The following is a 27,888-nucleotide window of genomic DNA, read 5'->3' on the forward strand; positions in this document are numbered from 1 at the left end:
CGAAGGCCCTATTGAAACTGAAGGAATTAGTATTATTTTCCCGTCAAATGAATTGGCTTTTTGAGGGGCTTAACATATTCAAAAACTCACCAAATTTGGCGGCCGCATCAAGTCTGGTGAATATTTACGTATTTTAAGGGTTTCGGGAATAGGCGAACAAAAATGGCTCGCTAGCGCCCCCTAGAAAGTTACGAAAATTGAGCCCCTGCTGTGCGTTTAACGTAGACTCACGAAACTTGGTACATATATGTAACATGTCAAGATGTAAAAAACACTTCATTAGAGCCATACCCTAAACCCAACAGGAAGTCCGCCATTTTTAATTAAATGTTCGAAATTACTGCGATTTTGGCCATTTCCACATGTCGTACTTTAACGAACTCCTCCTAGAGATTTCATCCGATCAACTTCAAACTCGGTCTGTACCATCTTAAGATGTAAAAGATGAAAATTTGTTAAAAGAAAAACTTTTCGTCATAGGGCGTGGCCGTGGCGGGGCGGCCATTTTGTGCGTTTCGCCACCGAAACAGGAAGTGGGTGTAACTCGAGTGTACATTGTCCAATTACCTCAAAACTTTGAGGACAAATAAAGGCCGATATTTACTTAAAGTCATAGCGCCCCCTAGTGGCAACAGGAAGTAGGCCTAAAAGTCAAGCTGTTATACTTTAACGAACTCCTCCTAGAGATTTCATCCGATGGACTTCAAACTTGGTCTGTACCATCCATCATTAGTGTTTAGCGATGAACAAAGAAGTTGTTCTAACTTGAGTGTACGTTGTCGTATCTGCCCGAAATTTCTCACAACTGACAATGGTCCAGGCCTGAGGACACCTACAGGCCAAAATTGACTTTTGGCAACATGAAATGCGCCTTATATGACAAACATCATCCGATTTGCATGAAACTCAGAATGTGTGGTCTACGTGTGATACTGAGCCGCCCCCTATAATATGGCCACGCTCACTTACTCAGGCCACGCCCCCTTTCATAACATTTGAACCGTTTAAGGTATACCCTTGTGTGAGGTATCATTGAACTCAGCAGAGACTTCCTTCTTCATTGGTGATGGTTTGGCCCGCCCCCTATGCTCAAGCCACGCCCCCCGTCCGCCGGTAACCCCAACGCGCGCAGAGGCGCGAGGGCCCGTCCATCGCTGCTCGCAGCTTTAATTTGTTTTTGGTATTTGTAACATTAAAAAGAATGAACAGTAAATATGGAGTGCCACAGGGCTCCATCTTGGATCCCCTACTTCTCTTTACAGACAACATGCAACATATTTCAATACATTTTTAAATAGGTTATGTTGTATCTCAAAGGGCTTAACTTCACTAAACTTTATTAACACAGAAGTGGCATTGCAGTTTAGGTAAGAAGGGTGAAATTTGAAACCGCAAAGCTGTCAACTAGGACAGCTGAACCATCATTGCACCCTAACTTTCATATCTGCTGCCATAAAAGTATATATATATTTTTTAAATGGTTAATTAATTCAGGGGGCCTATATTTCGGAGCCCAGAGACATGCCAATAATTATAGATAACCTGAAAGTGGTACAATGCTTGAGGTACTTTGGTGAATTGTTCCATTTTAAATATTTTCAGTGTTCCTAAATGTGACATTAAAATAATGTGTCACAACTTTTGATATGTATTCAAAGCGGATAGGAGGCTCATCTTGTTGGTCAAAAACCAACAACATGATCGAGGGTGAGGTAAGGTAGTGTTCAAGTGAAAGGATTTCCCCTTAGTTTCTAAAAATATCTGTGATACTCTAAGCTAATTTAATAAAGAGCTGATGAATCAACTTGATCTCAAGAGGCAAATGGCATTCTGTATGTGGAGTAAGTTTACCCAAACATAACAGAGTTTTATTGAATTTTCTTGTCAAAAATTCTTTTTTTTCCTTTGACAAAACACAAGAACACATAATTATCACTTACTTTACACACTCAGCTACTTACGGTTTTATGTACACATTTTATCTATTTCTGCATTGTCATTTTTGCCACCATTTCTAGAGTTACGATTACAATTATAGGCTATACAAGGATTATAAAATGTATTTCTTGTTGGTACTTTGTAGTAAATTATGGCATTACACTGAAACTTGAAAAATCTAAAATACACATGTAAATGATTGAGAAACAAATAAATACTCACTAAAATGAAAAAAACAACAGCAGCTAACTAAAGCAAATGAACGAAACAACACAGTAAAACATTTAAGTGAAATGTCAGAATTTATTTTTTAAACCAAACTAACTTCCACTTAAGATGGTGGATAGAAACGATGTTGAGTTTTAGTACAGTTGAGGAGTAAGGTGAGTTTCAGACATGTTAGTTACAGATTCACTGTTCACAATCATTAAAAAATGCAAAATGCAAATTCCCTTCGGAAAACAAATTCATGAAAACAAATCCTTTCCTCTAAAATCTTTTACTTTACAAAGGTCCCATGGCATGAAAATGTCACTTTATGAGTTTTTTTTTAACATTAATATGAGTTCCCCCAGCCTGCCTATGGCCCCCCCAGTGGCTAGAAATGGTGATAGGTGTAAACCGAGCCCTGGGTATCCTGCTCTGCCTTTGAGAAAATGAAAGCTCAGATGGACCAATCAGAAATCTTCTCCTTATGAGGTCATAAGGGGAAAGGTTACCTCCCCTTTCTCTGCTTTGCCCGCCCAGAGAATTTGGCCCCCTCATGAGAGAGAGAGACATCATGGCTTGAAAACAAGCGAAGCATGGCAGTTGGTCAATACAGTATTAGGGGACCACTAAGGTCTATATCAAAGAGACTTCAGATACAGTATTAGGGGACCACTAAGGTCTATATAAAAGAGACTTCAGATACAGTATTAGGGGACCACTAAGGTCTATATAAAAGAGACTTCAGATACAGTATTAGGGGACCACTAAGGCCTATATAAAAGAGACTTCAGATACAGTATTAGGGGACCACTAAGGTCTATATAAAAGAGACTTCAGATACAGTATTAGGGGACCACTAAGGTCTATATAAAAGAGACTTCAGATACAGTATTAGGGGACCACTAAGGTCTATATAACAGAGACTTCAGATACAGTATTAGGAGACCACTAAGGTCTATATAAAAGAGACTTCAGATACAGTATTAGGGGACCACTAAGGTCTATATAAAAGCATCCAAAAAACAGCATGTCGTAGGACCTTTAAATTTACCCAATCATTTTAACATATTACATAGATCAAAAGTCAACACACTCACCTAATACATAAAAACTAGAAGCTAGTCTGGAGAGTGCAATGCATTTCTCTAACTTGTAAAGCTTAGAAGCAGCAATTTTGTCTGATTTTATCAGCTTTCTTCCAGGTTGGTTTTTGAAGTTACAGACTTAGGGCCCCAACATTCTCATTTATCAACGTAACTTCAAACAGATCTCACTTAATCCTCAAAGCCAACACTACATTCAAAGATCCATGGATGTTATTATTAAAGATGTAGATTTGCGTTGTGACTAAGTTCGGGGCTTACTAGGGAGCCACATTAGCCCGCCAAGCCAGCCTGGCCAGCTATTGTTCTGTTAGCAACCGAGGTAATCCCACGACCATCGATTCCCGTTACACAACTGACCCCAAGTCATACTTCTTCGGAGGTTCAGTTCATACAAGGCTCGATGGCCTTATCAGCTCGTCTCCTTGGCCTATGTCTTTGTCTTGCTGCTTACATCTTTTCATCTTACAAAGTTGTATTTCACAAAATGTGGAACTATTCTTTTAGGTATCCTGTTAGCTAGTTTACACCTGCTTTTAAGAGTCGGAGAGGCATTTTCACCGCAAAATAGAGGCGTGCTTTCACGGGTGGTTTTTGTACATACCATAGAATACATAATTAGGCACACTATACGCTTCCCCTCCCATCTCTTTATGGGAAACTCCCACTTTCCCCTTGACCCTCCTGTGAATGCATATGCATGACACGAAAAAGCGCAATTTGCCATTTTCAGTTGCACAACAGGCAGTCGCAAAAGCGTTAGCACATCTTTTTGTGTTTAAAAAGCTCCATTTAACCAGTTTTAACCAGTAGGAGCCACTATTGAGTCACTATTGATGGCGTTTTAAGCCCCCAACGTCTCCTTCCAGGCAGAGCTGCAACCGTTGACTTCAAGGCACCTAACCATTGCCTAATCCTAATGCCTAGACGTATGGGGCTTAAAACACAGATAAATGGTTAATAGCGCAAAATCACTGGTCAGAGTTGCCAAAGAGGAACTCAACACAATACCTTTTGGCAGACGTATTTTACCTTAGTGAGTCTATCCTGTCAAAGTGCCAATTCCTCTGCAATAAATTGATTTTGGTGTGAAACATCACTGTAATAAATGCTGGTGAGACTAACCCTGCTTGCATATAACATTTTGCGTCAGGTGTTTCCGAGCCTCGTCAGCAAAGGGTAAATATTCATTCAATACAATCGAACGACAACACAAAATCTGCAGTTACGTGTTGTTTTCCATCACAGTCATGGCTCTTAGTGAAGGTTGGTTTTAACCAGGTTTCCACCATGAACCTCTCTGCCACGCTACCTTCTTTACCTTCCAACACGGCTGTGTGTTCCCAGCACTGCCGAGTGCTGGGTAGGACTGCTTACTTTCTACCCATCTACTGTATCAACACTAAAGTTGGAGAAAGGTGTGGTCGGTGCCTGCAGGCTGCTACAGCTCACAACAAGCCTGCTGATTCATCACAGTGACATCTGCTCCAAACTTTGGAATAATTTCAATTTTTCAGGCAAGTATAAACTTCCCTTAACCAGTTGAAATGAGTTGTGGACCAGTAGAAATACTTCCATCACAGAAGAACACCACCACTGTTTTTCTGTTGCAGAATCTACCATGAATGTTAAGAAAAGCTTTGTACAAATACTGTGAGAAGAGTAGCAAGCATCAGAGCGGACCCTACACACCCTGGCCACATCCTGTTTGACACCCTACCCTCAGGTTTGCTTAGGGTCATGAGGGCACGGACAAACCGCATGAGAAATTGCACTTTTCCCAGGGCCATAAATGAGCTGCTGAAAGGCTAAGCTAAGCTGGACTTGAACCATACAGTGTTTGAAAATGCACTGGTTTTCTTATTCTGGTTTTAATACTTTTTATCTTTCAATTTTTATGCTGCTAAGTGAGTGATTGATGTCATCTTAAATTTCGTTTGTTGTGTAGTGATATGCAATGACAATCTATCTATCTATCTATCTATCTATCTATCTATCTATCTATCTATCTATCTATCTTCAAAACCAAACAGTCTGAAAGCAAATTTCAATCATTTTCTTGCTTGATGATTGCACCATATTTTCAAGCAGCAAAGTCTTTAAAAGCTCTTTGAAACTGCATCAACTTGTCTGGTCTTAAGAGTTCTTGCATCATAACTTTGTACCTCTGATGTCGCAACACAAAGAAAGTCTTAGCTAACTCCAGAGGTCTGTTGGCATAGTCATAAATTCCTGAACAGACAAACACATATCCAGACATATCTAAGGACCGCTGGAAGTTTCTCAAGAGACTTATTTGCCCAGAGGGTGAAATTATAAAATCCTTATAATAACAGGGAGAAGGCAAGACAGCTGATAAACATTGTCCAAAAGCTCACAGCGATAAGAATGATTGTAAAGATGATTACAATGCAAAGAAGTAAAATAAAAACCCTTTCACTCTGACCGTTTTATTTAATTTATTTAAAAAAGGTGCCCTGCCACACAACTAAAGTTTTTATGTGCATTTTTTGAAATCCGTTAGGTCCATATGTGTTTGTGTTATGTGGTGAATGTGAAAATGAACAGTTACCTCCTTTGTCAGCTCTAGCCACTGAACAGAAATAAGCAGAGAAATCAGGCCAATTACAACAGCTGGTCAGTCTGACATCATGTTGCCTGAGCTCATTACTATTCATGAGCTCGCCCAGTTGGGCTGGGTAAAGGATGCCGATAGCCAGGCTCTCAATGGCTAGCTGTTAGCCAATCAGAGTCAAGCAGCTTAGCTCGTTGAATATTAATGAGAACCGGCACAAATCGAGCCGAGTCTTCCTGCAGGCTTTCTATACCGCGCTAGAATGGCTTGAAACAAGGTAACCAAGGCATTTTTCCACAAAAAGTGTTACAGAGTTCATGGTAGAACTTTAGATGAAATACGTGTGAAATACGTGTGGAAGGGCACCTTTAACAGTTTTCTGAGAAGACTTGAATTAAAAGAAATGTTGGAACATCTTAAAATCCCTTAGTCAGATCCTCAGGAACGAGGATATAATAAGGAGCTCAGGGAGTATCAAAAACTCACTTTTGCAAGCTTTTATTGGTAAATAAAACTCAGTTCTAATAGATGATATTTTGACTTCTATGCATTACACATGTGAAGTGAAAAAGAACAGGAACAAGATTTACTTCATAAAAAATATAAATGGCTTCACTTATCTGAACCTCTCACACTTTAATAGAGCCCGACCGATATATCGGGGTCCGATATTATCGGCCAATATTATGCATTTTCCAAACTATCGGTAACAGCATTTATAACGGGCGATAAATGAATATTTAAAAAATAAAATAGGACGAAACCCCCTTCAACCAATGTTCTGAGTGCTGGCGTTGCATAGTCTGTCCACCAGAGGGTGCTCTACAACCTCCCTGTTGGCAGCACTCTAATAATGTTTAACCATTTAAGTTTCATATGTTAAGTTTGTATTTTTATACATTTTATTTATCAGAACTTTAATATATTTTAAAGTTCTGTTGAGACAATAAAACAAATTAAGGTTATTTTTAAACTGCATTATCAAATTATTTTAGTGAGGACTCATGAATAATTACAAATAACTATTGTTCGGGAAATCCGTTTGTTTTGTTACACGTTTCTGGATTTGTTTTTTTTAAATATATATATATATATCGGACGATATATCAGAATATCGGATTTTTAAATCACCAAATATTTGTATTGATATCGGCCTTAAAAATCCTTTATCGGTCGGGCTCTACACTTAATAAACCACTGCACATACACGTTTGTGCTTTCAGTGTTTCACGAGCTCCTTTTAACCAGTTTTAACCAGTAGGAGTCGCTATTGCAGCAACAAAGATGTGATCCCTCACCGGCTTCCCACCAGCCTGAACTGATAAGCGTGTTGGCTGGGACAAACAATCAAGTCGGAGCTAGCGTTGCTTGGAAATTAAATTTCAATTCTAACTACTCGCTGATCGGGCTTTTTATTGGACTGGCAATTAACACCGAAGCAAAAAATATCAAAAGCTACAGAGGGGCACAGCGCACTGAAAACACACTCAAATTTGGTGCAGGTTTTATGCACAGCAAGCATTTTTAGTATCTATTTATCTATTTATTTACCCATTTACTTTTGTAAATGTAACCTTTGTAAAGTTACTTTTTATGAAATGTATTGTCTGTATTGCCGGTTTTGCTGTCCTGGCTATGTATGTGTTTTCTGTTTGCTTCATGTTTCTCAAATTGGTGAAGATGTTTTAAACCAGTTTTATTTATCTTGAAATGTTTTTAGTTTTTTATACGCGACATGTATGTGTTGTCGAAGTAGTGTAGATGTCTTCATTTGCTTGTGTTTTCTCAAACAGAGTACTGATTGTGCATTGAGCTTTCTTGGCCACCAAAGCACAACAGCGAAGACTGACGGGCAAGTACATAAACAACTGGCAAAACAGAAAAACAGAGTAAAATTATTGTACTATGCAGTTGCATTGTACTATGTGACCCTGCATATGTTAAAGTAGAGATGTACCGAGCCAATCCTAAGTATCGTATCGGGGGCGATTAGGCCATATTTTACATCACGTTAGTTTCAGGAGTCACATTTTCCCCGTTTTTTTCAATAATAATAGATCAATAATTTAAGACTACAGCTGTTATTGCAATATGTCAGATATTTCAATTCAATTTTATTTATAGTATCAAATCATAACAAAAGTTATCTCGAGACACTTTACAGATAGAGTAGGTCTAGACCACACTCTATAAATTCCAAAACCCCAACAATTACAGTAATTCCCTCAAGAGCAAGATATGCATTTAATCGACAAGTAAGTAAATTAAGTATCAGACTCAGTATTGTCAAATATAGGGTGGGGATCACAGGGTACCTCATGATACGATACACTGCTCGTGATACCGATAATATCACGATACAGCAATTCTGTGATAATCAATATATTGATAGACAATCCTTTAATGACACATAACGATATCGGTCTAACTATGAATACAAAATGCCCGTGAAAACCTTAAGTGCAGTCCAAACTGTTAGTTTTTCAGTCTGTAAATTAAAATGACCCAACTATAGAGCAACTCTGGGTCCAGACTTTGGACTTTAACGTGCCTGGGGCATCGGATATTTCCTTCAAACTGCTGTCTGCCATCCTGTTGAAAACCTCTTCCTGTTCGGCTGGTTACCTCATGTTCAAGTCTACCTCGTTCATGTGTTGAGCGCCACCTCGAGGAGCCATGAAGCAGCCACGCTGGGAGCAGGGAAACCTATTTAGAGCGCCTCATTTTAGTCATTAAAATATCAATATTTGGCGCCAGCGTACAGATTATCGTAACGCACGAAAGACAACGATATATTGCAGTTTTGATATTTTGTCCCAGACCCTAATCAAGACAGCCCTACTTTAAAGTATATACTAGATATTTAGAGTTTTAGTATTACTGGTGCCTCTTTCTCCATTAATTAATTTTCCCTCTTCAGGTTGTTGCCAATTAAATCACAAAAGCTCTTTACCGGATTGCATCTTGGATTAGAAAGGTTCAAATTAGTGAAGTTCTAGTGCAGGTCAACCAAAGAAAAGTGTTAAAACTAAACAGAGAGCTAAGTGAGGTACAGTGCATGGACAGTGGTTACAGTGCCGAAAAGTCTGGTTAGTGCATGTGGTGGTTAAATCCCCTTCAATACATACAAAACAACTTCAGTTAAAATAACTTAATTCAAAACAAGTTATGATTAGTGAGGTTGTAAAAGACAAATCAAAAAGGTTGTTACAGTGCATAGACAGAGAGGTTACAGTGTGTTGAAGAAACTACTACATATAAAATGTGAAAATAAATTTAAAATGCAATATTGTTTGTTAAACACACGATTTGCAATTGCAATTTTTGATCATATAGAGGGCGTTAGTGATAGGCAGTCATGATTTTTTTAGTCAACAACAAAACATTTGTATAGTGTTAATGACGTGTTAAAAGGCACAATAGGTAAGACTTATAAAACTACCTTTCTGTCATATCTGCTGAAACTGACCCTATGTTCCAGTAGAACTACATGAAGCAGGTCATTTAAAGTAAATCCAGCTCCTCTGGCTCCACCTACAGTCTGGAGTGAGATTTACAAAAATCAACAGCTCCCTGTTCAGATGCACCAATCAGGGCCAGATGGGGTGTCTAACTGCGTGTCAATCACTGCTCATGCACACACATTCATTCTCCCTTGTGGGGGGAGGGGCCGATTTGGGCTTTAGCGGAAAGGGGGGAGAGACTGAGAAGTTCCAATTCTTCGGCTAAAGCCTAGATCTTCACAATCCTTCCTACAGCACCTTTCATATCACAAGTCAAGGGTGCAGTTCTCTGCAGTCTGCAGACGTCTGTGACGGGTTTTTTTTTTTTAGGTAGCTAACTGTATTAGCTGCCTAGCAAACATGTAGCACACATCTGACTAGCAGACAAGGTAGCATGTGGTAGAAGCTAATTCATTAGCCTTTTTAATATTGGAATTTTGGTAAACGAGCCAAGTTTGTTTAAAAGAAAACTTCCAATATTTTGGAATTCTTGCTTTTTTTTTGAGAAAGAGATGAAAAAGTCGATATCAATCTCATATCTGTGTGTTAGGTACGGAGCTGAAGTCAGACTGTGGTTAGCCTAGCTTAGCATACAGACTAAACTGGGGGAAATAGCTAGCACGGCTCTGTCTGAAGTTAAAAAACACACCCACCGACATCTCTTAAACTAATCAACACATTCTCTCATTTGTTTAATCCGTAAACAAACCGAAATGTAAAAACAGCAGTTTGTTGTTTTGGAGACAGTCCAGTGCTGGGACTATTTCTTGATCAACAGCAGCGTATCCATCTGCAGAGTACTTGTTAAGAGACTGTGGCTGTATCGCAAGATGCCAGATTCAGTTGGAGAGCACAGGTCTGGTCTCTGTTCACCAAGAAATAGTTCCAGCATGCAACTCCGCCTCAAACCACAAATCGGCATGTTTTCGATCTCGGTGTACAGAAATAAGCAAACAAAATGCAACGTGTTAATAAGTGAGCCTAAATCTGCAGACGCACTGACCAGACAGCCGACCGTTGGCAGAAAAGCCAGTTGGGCTGATCAGTCTCCCCGAGTTGGTCCAAAAAAAGTGCCTCGGAAATTCAAAGCCAGACTGTCATGGCCAAAGGTCAGTTTAAAAGATTTTCGTCACATTTTGAGAGACTATTCACGCTCATTCCGCTTTTATTTGTAGGGTGGTAAGGGAAGACTCATCCCTGATTGGCTCACCAATCACTTCTTACCCTAACCATAACCAATCCCACTCCTCTTGCCTAAACCTAACCAACCCAACCAAACGAGTACTAGCCAATCAGGGACGAGTTCCCTAATGAATATTCCTGAGTCTTCCCATACCATTCTGCAACAACAACAACACAAATTTCATCCAGGCCAGCTGTTTCCTGTCTTTTTGCTAAGCTAGGCTAACCACATCCTGACTTCAGCTCACTTAACACTTCTTTTCAGCTAACAAAGTTGTATTTCCCAAAATGTGGGACTATTCCTTTAGGTTGACTGGGCCAACTCGGAACAAGCTCCAACTCGGAGTACTTTTGGAGCAGAAACTAATGCTTAAAGATGGAACTTATTACTACTTTGTACATGATGGAGACATACTGTAGCTTGTTAGTAGAAGAGTGATGGCTAAACTGTAAAAGCGGTTTTGAACAACATAATACGATATTTTAGTGTTTAAGCCTTTCGTATATTCATTTCAAATTATATAACCCTTTTTCTTCTACATAAAAACACATATTTTGTTCTGATTTCAGGTAATATTATTTTCCATTATGTTAAATTCAGGAGTCAATACAACCTTCATTATGCAATATTCTTGTTAGGATACTTCTCACCGTCACAGATTTTCACATACCGTTTCTTTTATAATAGATGTATTATTTCTTTTTTTAAAGAATTCACTTCTGTGATTAATTTCTGTGCAGCTACACTAGAAGCTGTACCTCTCCTCAGTGTATGTGGTGATGATGATCAGAGGCTTCTTAGTTTTACAGCTTGCATCTTTACATTTTGACGGCACCGACTTCAAACTTTCCTCCGGAACGGTTGCCTCCGATCGGACAACGTTGACGCTTCCTGCCTCAACTAAAGCTTCTGACTGATCGACCTTAGCGGGTGCTGCCTCAACCGGACCCTTGGGTTTCGGCGGGACATCACTTGCTGTTTTAACGCGGTGCTGTGATTGGCTGCTTACCCTGAAGGGGCTGTTGGGAACGCTGACACCTCCCCAGGCGACGGCCACGGTGTGTTTGAGAGGAGAGGCGGGCGTGTAGGAGCACGAGTACAGCCCCTCACCTTTACTCCTCACCTTCACCTCCACAGGTAGGCCCTCTGCATCCTACAGACAGACAGACAGACAGACAGACAGTTAAGAAGATGGTCAAACCTTCCTGAAATATGAAGAAATAAGTCCAAACATGTAGCTGCATACGAATGTTTGTTTGCAAGGTTTGGATTCAAAAAAAGAATCAACAGATTAATCGATAATGAAAATAATGAATGTATATCTTATTACAAAAGGCTCTCGCAATCTCACTTGTATGAGGCAGAAAGCTGTGTGTGTGTGTGTGTGTGTGTGTGTGTGAGTGTGTCTGTGTGTGAGTGTGTTTGTGTGTGAGAGTGTCTGTGTGTGTGTGTGTGTGTGTGTGTGTGTGTGTGTGTCTGTGTGTGAGTGTGTCTGTGTGTGTGAGTGTGTCTGTGTGTGTGAGTGTGTCTGTGTGTGTGAGTGTGTCTGTGTGTGTGAGTGTGTCTGTGTGTGAGTGTCTGTGTGTGAGTGTCTGTGTGTGAGTGTCTGTGTGTGAGTGTGTCTGTGTGTGAGTGTGTCTGTGTGTGAGTGTGTCTGTGTGTGAGTGTGTCTGTGTGTGTGTGTCTGTGTGTGAGTGTGTCTGTGTGTGAGTGTGTCTGTGTGTGAGTGTGTCTGTGTGTGTGTGTGTGTGTCTCTGTGCGAGTGTCTGTGTGTGAGTGTCTGTGTGTGTGTGTGTGTGTGTGTGTGTGTGTGTGTCTCTGTCTGTGTGTGTAAGTGTCTGTGTGTGAGTGAGTGTGTCTGTGTGTGTGTGAGTGTGTCTGAGTTTGTTTGTGTGAGTGTGTCTGTGTGTGAGTGTGTCTGTGTGAGTGTCTGTATGAGTGTCTGTATGAGTGTGTCTGTGTGTGTGCGCGCGAGTGTCTGTGTGTGTGTGTGTGTGTGTGTGTGTGTCCGTGTGTGTGTCTGTGTGAGTGTCTGTGTGTGTGTGTGCGTGTGAGTGTCTGTGTGTGCGTGTGCGTGTGTGTGTGCGTGTGCGTGTGAGTGTGAGTGTCTGTGAGTGTGTGCGTGTGAGTGTGTGCGTGTGCGTGTGCGTGTGCGTGTGAGTGTCTGTGAGTGTGTGAGTGTGTGCGTGTGCGTGTGTGTGTGTGAGTGTCTGTGTGAGTGTGTCTGTGAGTGTGTCTGTGTGAGTGTGTCTGTGTGAGTGTGCGTGTGTGTGTGTGTGTGTGTGTGTGTGTGTGTGTGTGTGTGTGTGTGTGTGTGTGTGTGTGTGTGTGTGTGAGTGTCTGTGTATGTCTGTGTGTGCCTGCATTGATGATTTAGCACGAGAGGACTTCTGTGACCTACCTGAGCCATGATCCTCAGAGGTCCTTTCCCAGCATCCTTAGCGCTGACAGTGAACTCGGCAGGTTGGCTGACCAGGCAGCCAGTCCTCTCAAGCCCCGGCCCAAAAGCCTGAACCTGCAACCACAAAACCAATACGGACGATTAGGGGGAATCACGATTCTTCAAATCCACGATTTGATTTTTAGATTCAGGAAAAACATTTTCTGTGCTTTTTGGAAGCCAGGGTCTGTAATGGTCAGACCCTCCACTCTGTAACACCACGGTACAGTTGTTCAGATACATATTTAATCAACATTTAGGTGAATATAAGTATCAGATCGGACTCTGTTTCGGAGATACCCAATATTACACCTCTCACAACAGGGCGAGAAAAACTTGGAAATCAGAAAACTCAACTATCTCAAGTCTCATATCTTAACATTTGTTTGGGGGGGCCAATCACAGCAGTATCGCGCAACACCCTGGTTTTGTGTCGTATTAGTCTATATCCACTTCCAGTTTAATTTTAAACTCTGGTGGATTTGTGAGGACTATGGTTAACTGCTCCTCAGATCTCTGCAGGGTAAATCCAGACAGCTAGCTAGACTATCTGTCCAATCGGAGTTTTCTGTTGCACGACTAAAACTACTTTTGAACGTTCACATGTTCCACCAAAACAAGTTCCTTCCTGAGACTATTTAGCAGATTCACCGTGGCTCCATGCAGCACTTAGCACCGCCCAAGACGGATTGTGATTGGTTTAAAGAAGGGTAGGCAGGGTAGTGGTGGCCTAAAAGGTAAGAGACACGAGCTTGGGACTGGGAAATCGCCAGTTCAATCCCCAGACAGATAGGATAAAATCTGGGTGGAGAAAGTGAAAGAACAGCACTTGTCCCCTCCATCATTATCGCACTGAGGTGCCCTTGAGCAAGACCCTTAACCTCCAACTGCTCCAGTGGAGCTGCTCAGTGGTCAGCAGATCAGACTGTGGTGGTACTGGGCAGATTAACCCTTGTGTTATCTTCCTGTCGTTTGAATTCAAACGTTTTCTTTCAATGTTTCTTTTTTTCGTTTTTGGACACTTGTCACTTCTTCCGATTTTTAAGTCACTTTTCCTGATGATTTGTCCATTTTTTGGTCACTTTTTTCCAATGTTTTTATCTAGTTTTCTCCTCCAATTTTTGATGCTTTTTCTGACATTTTTGTCTCTTTTTTTCCAACATCCTTTTTGTCTTTTTTTTTCAAATGCTATAAAATAGAATAAAACACCCAAATTCAATGAAGAGTCTACTTACTTGTGAAGAGTGTTGTATGGAACCATCCACTTTATTTTCTTTGACAATTTGGTTGAAAGAAACCTTCCTCCACAGCTCTGCAGAGGAAGGTCTGGCCAGACTAGTGTTGTACTGACCTTATCTGGGTCGCTGGCGTTGTTGTCTTGGACGATGTGGACCATGAAGGGGCTGTTCTCGATGTCTTCCTCATCACAAGTCACGTGGACGGCATATTCTCCGGGCTCTGTCGGCCAGTAACGGACGTCACACGAGCCATCGTTCTGGTCCTCGCACTCGATTTTAGCCTGAGAAGGTCCCTCGATGGCGAAACCTGAAGACACGGCAGGTCAGATCAGACTGGATGTACAGTACAGGCCAAAAGTTTGGACACACCTTCTCATCCAATGCGTTTCCTTTTTATTTTCATGACTATTTACATTGTAGATTCTCACTGAAGGCATCAAAACTATGAATGAACACATATGGAATTATGTACTTAACAAAAAAGTGTGAAATAACTGAAAACATGTCTTATATTTTAGATTCTTCAAAGTAGCCACTCTTTGCTTTTTTATTAATAAAGGAAATAATTCCACTAATGAACCCTGACAAAGCACACCTGTGAAGGTAAAACCATTTCAGGTGACTACCTCATGAAGCTCATTGAGAGAACACCAAGGGTTTGCAGAGTTATCAAAAAAAGCAAAGGGTGGCTACTTTGAAGAATCTAAAATATAAGACATGTTTTCAGTTATTTCACACTTTTTTGTTAAGTACATAATTCCATATGTGTTCATTCATAGTTTTGATGCTTTCAGTGAGAATCTACAATGTAAATAGTCATGAAAATAAAGAAACACATTGAATGAGAAGGTGTGTCCAAACTTTTGGCCTGTACTGTAACATGGAGGTGATGAAGGGTCAGTGTAACGCTCATCAGTTAAATTTTCTAAGCACACACGGACATTAAAAAAAAAAAAAAAAACAGAAAAATGGGTTCAAATATCCAATTTTCTGTTTTTTATTCATAGGATCAGAAATTGAGAAATTACTAAATTGCTTCTGAGCTCCAATTATTCAATACTTGCATGATATTCTCTTCCTCTACTTTGTGGAATACGTAGCTCATTAACTGCATATGGACCAAAAAACACCCCAAACTGATAGACTTTGGGGTCAGAGGTGCTTGCAACTGATTGTTTGAGAGAATAGCATGGAAGTATTCAATAATTGGAGCCCAGACGCAATTTAGTAATTTTCAAAATTTCTGATGCTCTGAATAAAAACAGAAAATTGGAAAAACTGTTTAAAGATCTAATTTTTTTAATTTGTCAAGGTGGAAAAAAAATGTTAGCAAAATTGGCTATTGGAACCCATTTTTCTTTTCTTTCCAAATGTCTGTTTGTGCTAAGAAAATTGAACTGATAAGCGTTACACGGACCACTGATTCCAGTCTAAAATCCTGATAAATACCGGAAATAACCCAAAAATACACTCACCCAGCACTCCGACATCAGTGCCGACGGACTCCACCACAAAGGTGGCAGGTTTACCCACAATGCCTCCCTCCAGGCCAGGACCCCAAGCCCTGATCTGCTGAGGCCCAGCTTCCCGACCCACCGTCACCTCAAATGGACTGAGCAAAAAGGGAGAGCGAGAGAGGAAGTGTCAGGAGTAAAATCACACACAGTCCTGCTGAATCCTGCTCTGGAGCTGCTGATGTGGTAATGCTGCAACACATGTATGAAAAACAGTATGGGACTTTCTATACAGTCTGTGTGTGTGTGTGTGTGTGTGTGTGTGTGTGTGTGTGTGTGTGTGTGTGTGTGTGTGTGTGTGTGTGTGTGGGGGGTAAGACACACATGAGATCATTTGCTGTCACACAATAACACACAAATCTCTTCTGTAATCCAACCTTCAGTAAGAGAGAGAGAAAGAGAGGTGAAGTTTTAACCAGCAGCCAGACTGCATGAGCAATGCGTGTTTTTGTGTGTGTGTGTGTGTGTGTGTGTGTGTGTGTGTGTGTGTGTGTGTGTGTGTGTGTGTGTGTGTGTGTGTGTGTACACACTATATTTTATGTTAAAGGGTAATTTCACCCTCAATCACAAATACATGTATTGTGTGTTCAATGAAGTGTGTGTGTGTAAAACACACATGAGATCATTCGCTGTCAACACACAAATCTCTTCTGTAATCCAACCTTCAGCCAATACTGGCTGTGCGAGAGAGAGATGAAGTTATAACCAGTCAGATTGCATGAGCAATGCGTGTGTGTGTGCGCCTGTGTGTGTGTGTGTGTGTGTGTGTGAGAAAGGGTAATTTCACCCCCAATCACAAATACATGTATGGGGTGTGTGTGTGTCTCTGTACTCTTCATGTGTGTTTATATGGAAACTAGCTTCGTGCCAAATGAAACCATCTGAGACACACAGAGACAGACACACACACACTACTACTACTACTACTACTACTACTACTACTACTACTACTACTACTACTACTACTACTACAATCCAACTATAGATCCAGGAACCGGTGTGTCCCCAGCAGGTTGAGCCTGGCTCCCTGCTCCCCTTCATACACTTTCTTCACACAAAAACTAAGTCAAACTAAAATCAAACATTTCTGGTAAAACTTTAAAGAGTAACTTAAAGGATCTGCCAGAACCAATCCCTAACGTTTGGTCCTGACGTGGGCTTAGCATGGCTAGCGTTAGCCATAGCCGACTCCTTCACGGCTACAATCAGCCAGCAGTTAGCCATATTAACCGTTAGCTAAACCAACGTTAGCTTCCTGGTGGAGGCTAACGGCAGCTCGCTATAATCACCTAGCAGTCCGCCGAATTAGCTATTAGCTAAACTAGCGTTAGCTGGAGGCTTTGTTTTTTTTGGGGGATTTTTTTTTATTTATTTTTTTATTTCAAAATACAAATAACAAAAATTCAATCATGTAGTATGAGAGAAGATATGATACAAAAATGTATGCAGATAATATATGAAATATAAGGAGTACTATTTTAAACAAGAAAAAAAAAAAAAAAAAAAAAAAAAAAAGAGAGACTTTCAAGAATGTTAAAATAAGAGACCGCAAGATCACTTAAGGACATTTAAGTAGATATCATATATTAGTATAGCTTTCTTATTGGATACCAACTTAAGAGACTCAAAGTACATGTCAAATTCAACTTGGAATAGTTTGAAGCACGGTGTTGAACTGGAAAATCTTGCCTTGTGGATATGAAACTTACCTAATAAAATAAAAAGATTTACAATATTACATAACTTCCTAGCTTTACATTCAAAATATGTAATAATATGTTTCCCTTCAAGTGTGATTGTGTATTTTGTTTTAGATACCATATAATCTTCAAAACTTTTCCAGAATACAGTACAGAATGAGCAACCATAAAAAAGATGGGTTAACAACTGTTGTTCTGTTTTACAAAAACTACCATAGTTATCAACAGGCAGGAATTTCGAGATAAACAGGTCTGTAGGATATATATTATGTAATATTTTCAAATGTAATTCCCTAACCTTGTTCGTGATACAATATCTAAAGGGAACAAGCCACGCCTTATGCCAGTTAACATCAGTAAAATGAGAATTCCAGAAAAATTTCCCACGAGGTGATATTTTCTTTAAATTTAGAAAGCATTTTCTAATGTGCTTATTGGTACAGTTACTGCTCATAATATCCATACCGTTAATATAAAGAGTAAAATTAAAATCAGTAACTTCATTTTGTTTTTTATAACTTTTCATTAATTCTAAAATGCCAGTAGGTATAGATTTGAAAACTGAATTATATTCTTTGAACGTTATTGGGAATGCTTTCTCTCTGAGAAAAGATTCATAATTAAGTAAATGAGCATTACAATCAAAAAGATCTTTTACAAAGATAAATATCTCTATTGATCCAATTTTGCAAATAGTGACTTGTTCCCCCTAGTGATGCATTCATTATTCCATAAGATAGACTTGTGTGGAGAAAAGTTGTGAGAAGGACATAACTTCCAGGCCAAAAGAGCTTGTTGATAAAATTGGGATAGTTTTAGTGGCAATCTTGTAATATTGTAGTTACATTTCAATACAAATTTAAGACCTCCTACACTATTAAAAATGTTATTGGGGATAAAGTACCACAAAGACTCAGGTGCTCTCAAACATTCCTTCAACCATTTCACCTTAAAAGGTGTAATTCAAGTCCAAAAAGTCCAGAAATTCAAATCCACCTTCATCCTTACAACCAGAGAGTACCGCTTTTTTTAAATGATGGTGTCTGTTTTTCCATACAAAATTTGTAAATATGGAATTTATGTCTTTACATGTTGAATCATTGACATTGAGAGAGAGGGCAGGGTAAACAAATCTTGAAATCCCTTCTGCTTTTGTTAAAAGAATCCTACCTAGAATAGAAATGTCTCTTTGAAGCCATAAATTCAGTATCGTTTTAGTCTTCTTCAATTTAGGTGAAAAATTAAGTTGTTGACGTTCCTTGTGGTCCTTGCAGATATGAATACCTAAATATTTGACACATTTCTTAACAGGTATATTAAACATTTTTTCCTCTTCAGTCCGAAACAAACCTAAAATTTCACATTTAGATTTGTTAAGTGATAAACCCGAAGCAGTGGAAAATTGGTCAATTAGGGATATAGCATATTCAATCGGATGTTTGTCGCCGTATCATCCGCTAGATGAGTAACTCTAATTTCCTTACCAAAAATAGACAAATCTTTAAGAATATGATTATGTTTAATATGTAATGACAGTAATTCAACCACCAGCAGGAACAAGAACGGTGAAATAGGGCAGCCCTGGCGAACTGATCTCAGTACAGGAAATCTTTTTGTGGTGTTTGGATATAATATCACAGAGCCATTAATATTTTTATAAAACATTTCAACTGTAGATATAAAATTTTGTCCAAAATCAAAAATTTGAAGTGCTTTGAGTAAAAAATAGTGTTCTACCGTATCAAATGCTTTATAAAAATCAAGAAATACTATCAGTGCATCAGTATGGATGTTGTCAGAATAGTCCAGCAGGTCAAGTCTTATATTAGAGCTAATGTGACGCTTACACATAAAACCTGTTTGTGTTTCACTAATTATCTCATGAAGACCTCTTTTTAATCGTTTAGCAAAAATTAATGATACAATTTTGTAGTCAATATTTAAGAGCGTAATAGGTCTCCAATTTTCTATCAAAAAGTGATCCTTATCAGGTTTAGGGAGAAGACATATTAAACCTTGCTTCATACTTGTGGACATTTCCTTTTTTAACATGCACTCTTTGAATAAATCAAATAGAGGGTTTTCAATGATTTCCCAAAAATGCAAATAAAATTCAACTGAAAGCCCATCATTACCCGGAGATTTCCCTTTTTCCATTGAGCCAACAGCTTCTGAGATTTCCACTTTAGTAATGGGACGTTCGTATTCCATTTTAAATTGTTCAGATATAGTTGGTGTAAATGCTTTAACTGACTTGATAAATCTATCACATTCATCAAACTGGATATTTGACTTATATGTATCAACATATCTTGAAATGTCTAAAGAATTAGAAATGACATTATCCTTAATTTTAAGAGTGGTTAAATTATTTCTCTTACGATTTCGTTTCTCCAAAGCAAAAAAATAACTTTAATTTCTTTCCCCTTGTTCCAACCATTTTGCTCGAGATCTTACAAATGCCCCTTTAGCCATTTCAATATACATATTATCAATTTCCTCTTTTAATTTTTTCAACGTTATTTCTTCTTCCTCTGAAAGATTATCCTTAGTCATTAAAACATTCAATTTATCCATACTAAGTATTTCTTTAGCGAAGTTAATTTTTTTAACTGCTTTACTACGTTTAATTGCTATTTTTCTCATTTTAAACTTAAAATATTCCCATTTTTGTATAGGATCTCTTTCATTATTACCAAATATGCTTGTGGCTGCTCTTTTGACTGAATCACAAAACTCATCATCTTTCAATAAATTATTATTTAGTTTATGATCAGAAAGTGGGGCATAGCTATGAGATGATTCTGACACAAATTGCAGACAAGAGGGAGATATAAACCATAAATCAATTCTAGACTGTAAGGACCTACTGACGTTACTCCATGTAAATTCTTTAATGTCAGGGTTTAAGAAACGCCAAATATCTATAACTGCTAGTTACTCACAAATATGCAGTACTTTTGAATCTTGAATGTGATATTAATCTTACAGGTACTCTGTCTACAAGATCATCATTATAATCGCCTCCAATAATCAAGTGTGCATCCTTATATTGGTTTTTAAAGGCTTCAAGTTTCATACATAGATTTTTGCTAAAGCTGTATTGTTATAGTTATATAAATTACAAACTATAAAGAAGGAATTGTCAAATTTGAAAATCAAGATTATCCATCTGCCTTCATTGGAGATCACACATTCAACTATATCTCCTTTAAAATTGTTAAGGAGAATGGCAACACCTGCTGATTGTTGAGAAGCATGACAAAAATAACATGTATCACCCCATTGAACACGCCAACATTTTACATCACTGTCCACAGAATGAGTCTCTTGTAAAAAAATCAAATCAGCATTATTTCGTCTACAGAACAAAAAGATTGATTTCCTTTTGGTGCTGTCACGTATACCCTGACATTAAGAGATATTATTTTAAGGAACTAAAAAGGGAAGTCTGTCATAAAGAAGAAAAAAAAAAAAAACTATGAATTAAAACATATGGAATTATGTACTTAACAAAAAAGTGTGAAATAACTGAAAACATGTCTTATATTTTAGATTCTTCAAAGTAGCCACCCTTTGCTTTTTTTGATAACTCTGCAAACCCTTGGTGTTCTCTCAATGAGCTTCATGAGGTAGTCACCTGAAATGGTTTTACCTTCACAGGTGTGCTTTGTCAGGGTTCATTAGTGGAATTATTTCCCTTATTAATAAAAAAGCAAAGGGTGGCTACTTTGAAGAATCTAAAATATAAGACATGTTTTCAGTTATTTCACACTTTTTTGTTAAGTACATAATTCCATATGTGTTCATTCATAGTTTTGATGCCTTCAGTGAGAATCTACAATGTAAATAGTCATGAAAATAAAAAGGAAACTAGTTGAATGAGAAGGTGTGTCCAAACTTTTGGCCTGTAGTGTACATAGCTGGACACTAACTTCTCTTAACTGCTAATTTATGCTAAATGTCATTTATATATTAACTGTATATTAACACAAATACCATACACAGTCCTATATATATCTATCTTTATTTATCTGTACTTTATGGTTGTTTTACAGTTTGTTTATTTTTGTAAAAATATTTAGCTAAAAGTTTATTGTTATTCTTATACTGTATTTTTTCTATCTTTTTTTCTATTTAAAGAGTGTTTTTGTAAGATGCTAAAATCTGCTGCTGGAAATCTAATTTCCTTGCGGGAGTCATCCCAAAGGGATCAATAAAGAGAAGTCCAAGTCTAAAAACTAGAGTTGCACCGATAGAGCGGCCGGTGACCGGAATTAACCGGTTTTCTCGTGCTCGGCCATGACCAGCGAGCTGCAGGTCAGTCTGACATATGGCGATTTCATGCCAGTCAACGCTACAATTAAGTGTGTGTGTGTGTGTGTGTGTGTGTGTGTGTGGAGATTCTTCAGCGTGTGGTCAGAAGATAACAAGTTTACAATATGCAACACCTGCAAGGAGACAGCAGGGCGTGGAGGGACCACACCAAGAATCAGAATCACATTTATTTTAGTGTGATATTGGATGTGAGAAGAAGGAAATGGTTCTAACGTTGCTCTTTAGAGGTGTGTGAATGTCCCACAACAGGAGTCATTTATATAGTTCTATTTTATAGTGATCCATTATCTGTTCAACAACATGTTCTATTAAAGAAAAGATAGAAAATACATATTTGTGTGTGCTGTAAAGTGGATGGAAGAAAATCAGAAATCTGCCTAGAAAGTTGTAATCTGTGCAACACACACACACACACACACACACACACACACACACACACACACACACACACACACACACACACACACACACACACACACACACACACACACACACACACACACACACACACACACACACACACACACACACACACACACACACACACACACACACACACACACACACACACACACACACAGGGTTTTCTGAGTGTAACATTAGCCGGATGATCTAACAGTCAGTGCTGGATAAAATGAAACAGAAACCTGCTCAAGGACAGCTTCTCAAAAACCACCCCCCAAAGATTTCAATATGTCTTATTCACTGTGGGAACTTTCTGACCCTGTGTGGCCTGCAAGGACACGAACAGACAGGCCACATGACTCCGCTGTATTTCACAGACATGTGTGTCTTGTTGCCAAAAATCCCTTTACATGTAGTTTGCTTCTCTTCCCATCTGGCTGACTGCTCAGGAACTGGAGGAACTCCCTCTAGTTCTATACTAAACTAATGCTCCCATATCTGCTCTACAGAGAGGTGACAAAGAAGTCTTCATTCCCCTGCGGATCCAACCATTCAGATCAGATGAGGTAATGTGCTGAGGTAATTCTTTCTCACACACACACACTCACAACTTACCTCTTTGGGATGTGTTGACCCCCCCAGGTGATGGAGACTGTGTGTTTGCCAGGACTGTTGGGATAATACTCGTAGGAGAACACACCGTCCTGACTCGAGAGCTGCTTCACTGGCTCCTCGATGCCCTCTGAACACACACACACACACACACACACACACACACACACACACACACACACACACACACACACACACACACACACACACACACACACACACACACACACACACACACACACACACAGAGACACACACACAGACAGAGAGAGACACACGCACACCGAGACAGACAAACAGTCACACACATACACACACAGACAGAGACAGACCGACCGAGACACACACACACACAGAGACAGAGACACACACACACAGACAGACAGACACACACACACAGAGAGAGAGAGAAAAGACACACAGACACACACACACACACACACGAGATGTAATCCGAGTTAAAAGAACGTCCTGACATTTTGGGAAATATTTCATTTAGCCATCAGTCCAAAGGAGCTTCTTCGCTGAGCGTTACCTTCTGACAGTGTTACTGACGAGGCTCTTTCTACTGGAATGTATTTCATGTTACAGCAACAATATACGTAAATAGTACAAAAACATGTTGTCCTTCATTTTTTAGGTTTTCACCACCCGCTAGGGACACCAGAACTTCAGTAAAAATGCGTTGAGAAAAATAATAAAATATAGAAAAAAAGCAAACAAAAACCTGTAGACTAATCCCAACATACAGAATATGGTAGTTAAGTAACAGCCTAACCCTGACCCTATTGTGTCCTTGTCACTCAGTACTTCACCCAACACAGCTGTTGGCAATAAAAATAGCCTAGGCACTTTGTTTTAAAGTTTTGGATAATTTACTCAATGTTTTGCCACTTTTCCTGAAGTTTTTGGCGCTTTTACGATGTTTTTGGCACTTTTTCCAGACAATTTTGACACTATTTTTGGCTTTTTTTTGTAAGTGAGAAGACTACAGTATATGAGACATGCAATAATAATAATACAGTCAAAATGTCCCGCCCCTCGGATTGAGCCCTGACCAATGGGGAGAGCCCTGACCCAACATCTGGATGTGGGGCTGGCTTGTCAGGCTAACAAAAGATGATTTATAAAATCATTCCAACAATTTAGGTTTTAATATCTTAGACCTGCGGCCACCTTGATCTCGTGAGGTTATCGTTGCCCACCAGATCAAGTTGGACACAAATCTACTAGACCTGTCCTCGACTAAAGATATTCTTAGTCCACTAACACTTATAGGATTTAGTCGACTAATCGATTAGTTGATTTAATTGACAGAGCTGTGCTCTTTGAGAAGTGGTTAAGACTAGAAAAGCACAATATAAATGTAGTTAATTAACCATCTGTAAAACTGAGTTTCTCCACAATTAATCCTGCAAAAGCACCACTTTAAATCTTGTGTTTACCATAAATGTGCTCAGAAGTTTCTTGGAAATAAGTAATTAAGCATGAATAAGCATAAAAAATGACTGATGGACTAAAGAAATCTTAGTCGACTAAGACCAAAACGACCGATTAGTCGACTAATCGACTAAGAGGTGGCAGCCCTACACGTTACTGTAGGTAGGCCCGGTTTAAAATGTAACTTCATTTTACACAATATGCTTAAAAAGAACGTTGAAGAGCCCTGCTCTACAGGGTCAATTGTACTCACTGGGTCCCTTGACGAGCACCTTGAGGTCTCCACTGCCGGCGTTTCTGGTGTCCACCTTGAAGTCCCCGACCTGTCTCACCCTCAACCCCAACGGCTGCAGACCACGACCCGTCGCCCTGCACGACCCCGGCACGCAAGCTAGACGAGCCGAGAGAAAACACACAGGAGGGAGCGATGAGACGCATTATGATGCTGTCGTGATTATCATCAGTCATTCCAGAAAATAAAAAAAAGGTTTTTATGTGATTGTTGCGGGGCAAAAATCCTTGATCATGCAGCACGTTTTCTTAAAAAAATGCGATGGAATATGCGGGATATTTATGCAATTTTATGCGATGAAATTGCGGGAACTTGCTACTGCAAAAACAGGGGAAAACAGCTGCTCTTGTGTGAAGTAAACACACCTTTTTCAACTTTCTGCTAAGATACAGTACAGGCCAAAGTTTGGACCCACCTTCTCATTCAATGTGTTTCCTTTTTATTTTCATGACTATTTACATTGTAGATTCTCACTGAAGGCATCAAAACTATGAATGAACACATATGGAATTATGTACTTAACAAAAAAGTGTGAAATAACTGAAAACATGTCTTATATTTTAGATTCTTCAAAGTAGCCCCCTTTGCTTTTTTTTTTGATAACTCTGCAAACCCTTGGTGTTCTCTCAATGAGCTTCATGAGGTAGTCACCTGAAATGGTTTTACCTTCACAGGTGTGCTTTGTCAGGGTTCATTAGTGGAATTATTTCCCTTATTAATAAAAAAGCAAAGGGTGGCTACTTTGAAGAATCTAAAATATAAGACATGTTTTCAGTTATTTCACACTTTTTTGTTAAGTACATAATTCCATATGTGTTCATTCATAGTTTTGATGCCTTCAGTGAGAATCTACAATGTAAATAGTCATGAAAATAAAAAGGAAACACATTGAATGAGAAGGTGGGTCCAGACTTTTGGCCTGTACTGTATATAATGTGACTTTTTTGCAATGAAAATGCGGGGATTATGAAATCATGCAAACCCTGCATAAATATGTGGACTTTGGCTGATTATGCATTGAATTATTATTAGGGTGGCAGTAGCTCAGTCCGTAGGGACTTGGGTTGGTAACCAGACGTTCGCTGTGTGGATTGGTAGCTGAGAGATGCCAGTTCACCTCCTGGGCACTGCCAGGTGCTCTTGAGCAAGCCACCGTATCCACCAACCACTCAGGGTGCTGGTCCAGCACTGGCAGCCCACTCACTCTGACCTCTCTCCATTTGTGCATGAACAGGTCCTGAGCATGTCTGTGTGTATTTCAGGCCTGTGTGTAGTGATTTCTAACAAAGTGTAAATTGTAATTTCCTCCACTGGGGATCAATAAACAGTATAATTATTAATTATGCGATGGCATGATCACGTTTTTCTGGAGGGACTGTATTATGTCCGAGTACCGCTAGAATTTACTGACGGTGGTGGAGTTGAGACGACTCACCAGGCCCCACGTCCACGCCGAAGGGGCTCTTGGGGATCCCCACCCCTCCGAAGGAGACCGTGACGGTGTGCGGGCCCGCCTGGGTGGGCTTGTAGGTGCAGCGATATGTGCTGTCGCCCTTATCCTCCATCATCACCTCCACGCTGTTCTGGTGGCCCTGAGGGTCTCGGATCATGGCCGTCACATCTCCTGTACCGGCTCCTACGGAGAAACCTCAACGAGTCAGTCTTCAACTTGGACTTCAGTCACGGATTATTGAGAACACACAAAAATAAAACCAAAAGTTTGGACACACCTTCTCATTCAATGCGTAATGCGTAATGTAACGAGTAACGTAACAAACTCCTCCGGTGGTTAAGTAATTAGAAGGAAAAACATGTAATGCTATCCTTAAAAAACAATGTACAGACTAATACAAAATACAAAAAAGCCGCGGTCAAGTCGGACAGTTTACAGCCGCTTCCAGCAGCCTTCATCATGTACCAATCAGCTGTTAGATCAGCTGAGAGCCAGGCATTTCCCAGCATGCCCCTGGGTCCGCTTGGTTCTTGCAGTCAGTGGAAAACAACTGCGCTGCCTGGGTCTCAAACCTGCGGCCACCTTGATCTCGTGAGGTTATCGTTGCCAACCAGATCAAGTCGGACACAAATCTACTAGGGCTGTCCTCGACTAAAGAACTCCTTAGTCCACTAACACTTATAGGATTTTGTCGACTAATCGATTAGTTGATTTAACTGACAGAGCTGTGCTCTTTGAGAGGTGGTTAAGACTAGAAAAGCACAATATAAATGTAGTTAATTAACCATCTGTAAAACTGAGTTTCTCCACAATTAATCCTGCAAAAGCACCACTTTAAATCTTGTGTTAACCATAAATGTGCTCAGAAGTTTCTTGGAAATGAGTAATTAAGCATGAATAAGCATAAAAAATGACTAATGGACTAAAGAAATCTTAGTTGACTAAGACCAAAACGACCGATTAGTCGACTAATCGACTAAGAGGTGGCAGCCCTAAAATCTACCCAGCATGCATTGGGGCGGCAATCGCCGGTGATAGATTCTGAGCAGACCGGGCTCATCTCGAACAAGCCTATTCACAGTTTGTGTGACATCACATCCTGTCGCAGAGTGATGAGACTTTCATTGGACTGAAGGCAGATTCGGACAATTAACATACACACGTTGTGTGTGTGTCTTCGTCTCTGACCTGCAGTGTAGATGTCAAAGTAGGTGGGTTTGTTGGCGATGTTGCCCACAGGTTCGATTCCCGGGCCTTTGACTGTGACCTTTGAGGCGTCGCCCAGCGCCTTGTCCACATTCACCTCAAACGGACTTTTGGGAATCGGCTGGCCTGCAAACATCACCGTCACCTAGGAAACCAAAACGAGTTATCCATCTGAAGACAGGAGAAGTACAGTACAGGCCAAAAGTTTGGACACACCTTCTCATTCAATGCGTTTCCTTTTTATTTTCATGACTATTTACATTGTAGATTCTCACTGAAGGCATCAAAACTATGAATGAACACATATGGAATTATGTACTTAACAAAAAAGTGTGAAATAACTGAAAACATGTCTTATATTTTAGATTCTTCAAAGTAGTCACTCTTTGCTTTTTTATTAATAAGGGAAATAATTCCACTAATGAACCCTGACAAAGCACACCTGTGAAGGTAAAACCATTTCAGGTGACTACCTCATGAAGCTCATTGAGAGAACACCAAGGGTTTGCAGAGTTATCAAAAAAAGCAAAGGGTGGCTACTTTGAAGAATCTAAAATATAAGACATGTTTTCAGTTATTTCACACTTTTTTGTTAAGTACATAATTCCATATGTGTTCATTCATAGTTTTGATGCCTTCAGTGAGAAGATTTAAATAGTCATGAAAATAAAGAAACACATTGAATGAGAAGGTGTGTCCAAACTTTTGGCCTGTGCTGTATTTCTGATTCATCAACAA

At 39.6% G+C, this 27,888-nt stretch overlaps 1 protein-coding gene across 2 annotated transcripts in view; it reads right to left on the reverse strand.

Annotated features, from left to right (window-relative positions):
* Nucleotides 1-27,888, reverse strand: part of flnba (filamin B a) — a 139,426-nt gene that overhangs the window by 63,994 nt on the left and 47,544 nt on the right. For both annotated transcript variants that reach the window (XM_028576718.1, XM_028576717.1), the window contains exons 8-15: nt 27,133-27,295; nt 25,927-26,127; nt 24,453-24,590; nt 22,763-22,889; nt 15,666-15,802; nt 14,304-14,497; nt 12,914-13,027; nt 11,522-11,665 (exon numbers count right to left, since the gene is read on the reverse strand). In XM_028576718.1, the coding sequence (XP_028432519.1) occupies nt 11,522-11,665; nt 12,914-13,027; nt 14,304-14,497; nt 15,666-15,802; nt 22,763-22,889; nt 24,453-24,590; nt 25,927-26,127; nt 27,133-27,295 (1,218 nt within the window). The remainder of the gene's footprint in view (nt 1-11,521; nt 11,666-12,913; nt 13,028-14,303; nt 14,498-15,665; nt 15,803-22,762; nt 22,890-24,452; nt 24,591-25,926; nt 26,128-27,132; nt 27,296-27,888) is intronic.

Source organism: Perca flavescens, chromosome 4 (genome assembly GCF_004354835.1).
Source record: "Perca flavescens isolate YP-PL-M2 chromosome 4, PFLA_1.0, whole genome shotgun sequence".
Classification (NCBI taxonomy): Eukaryota; Metazoa; Chordata; class Actinopteri; order Perciformes; family Percidae; genus Perca; species Perca flavescens.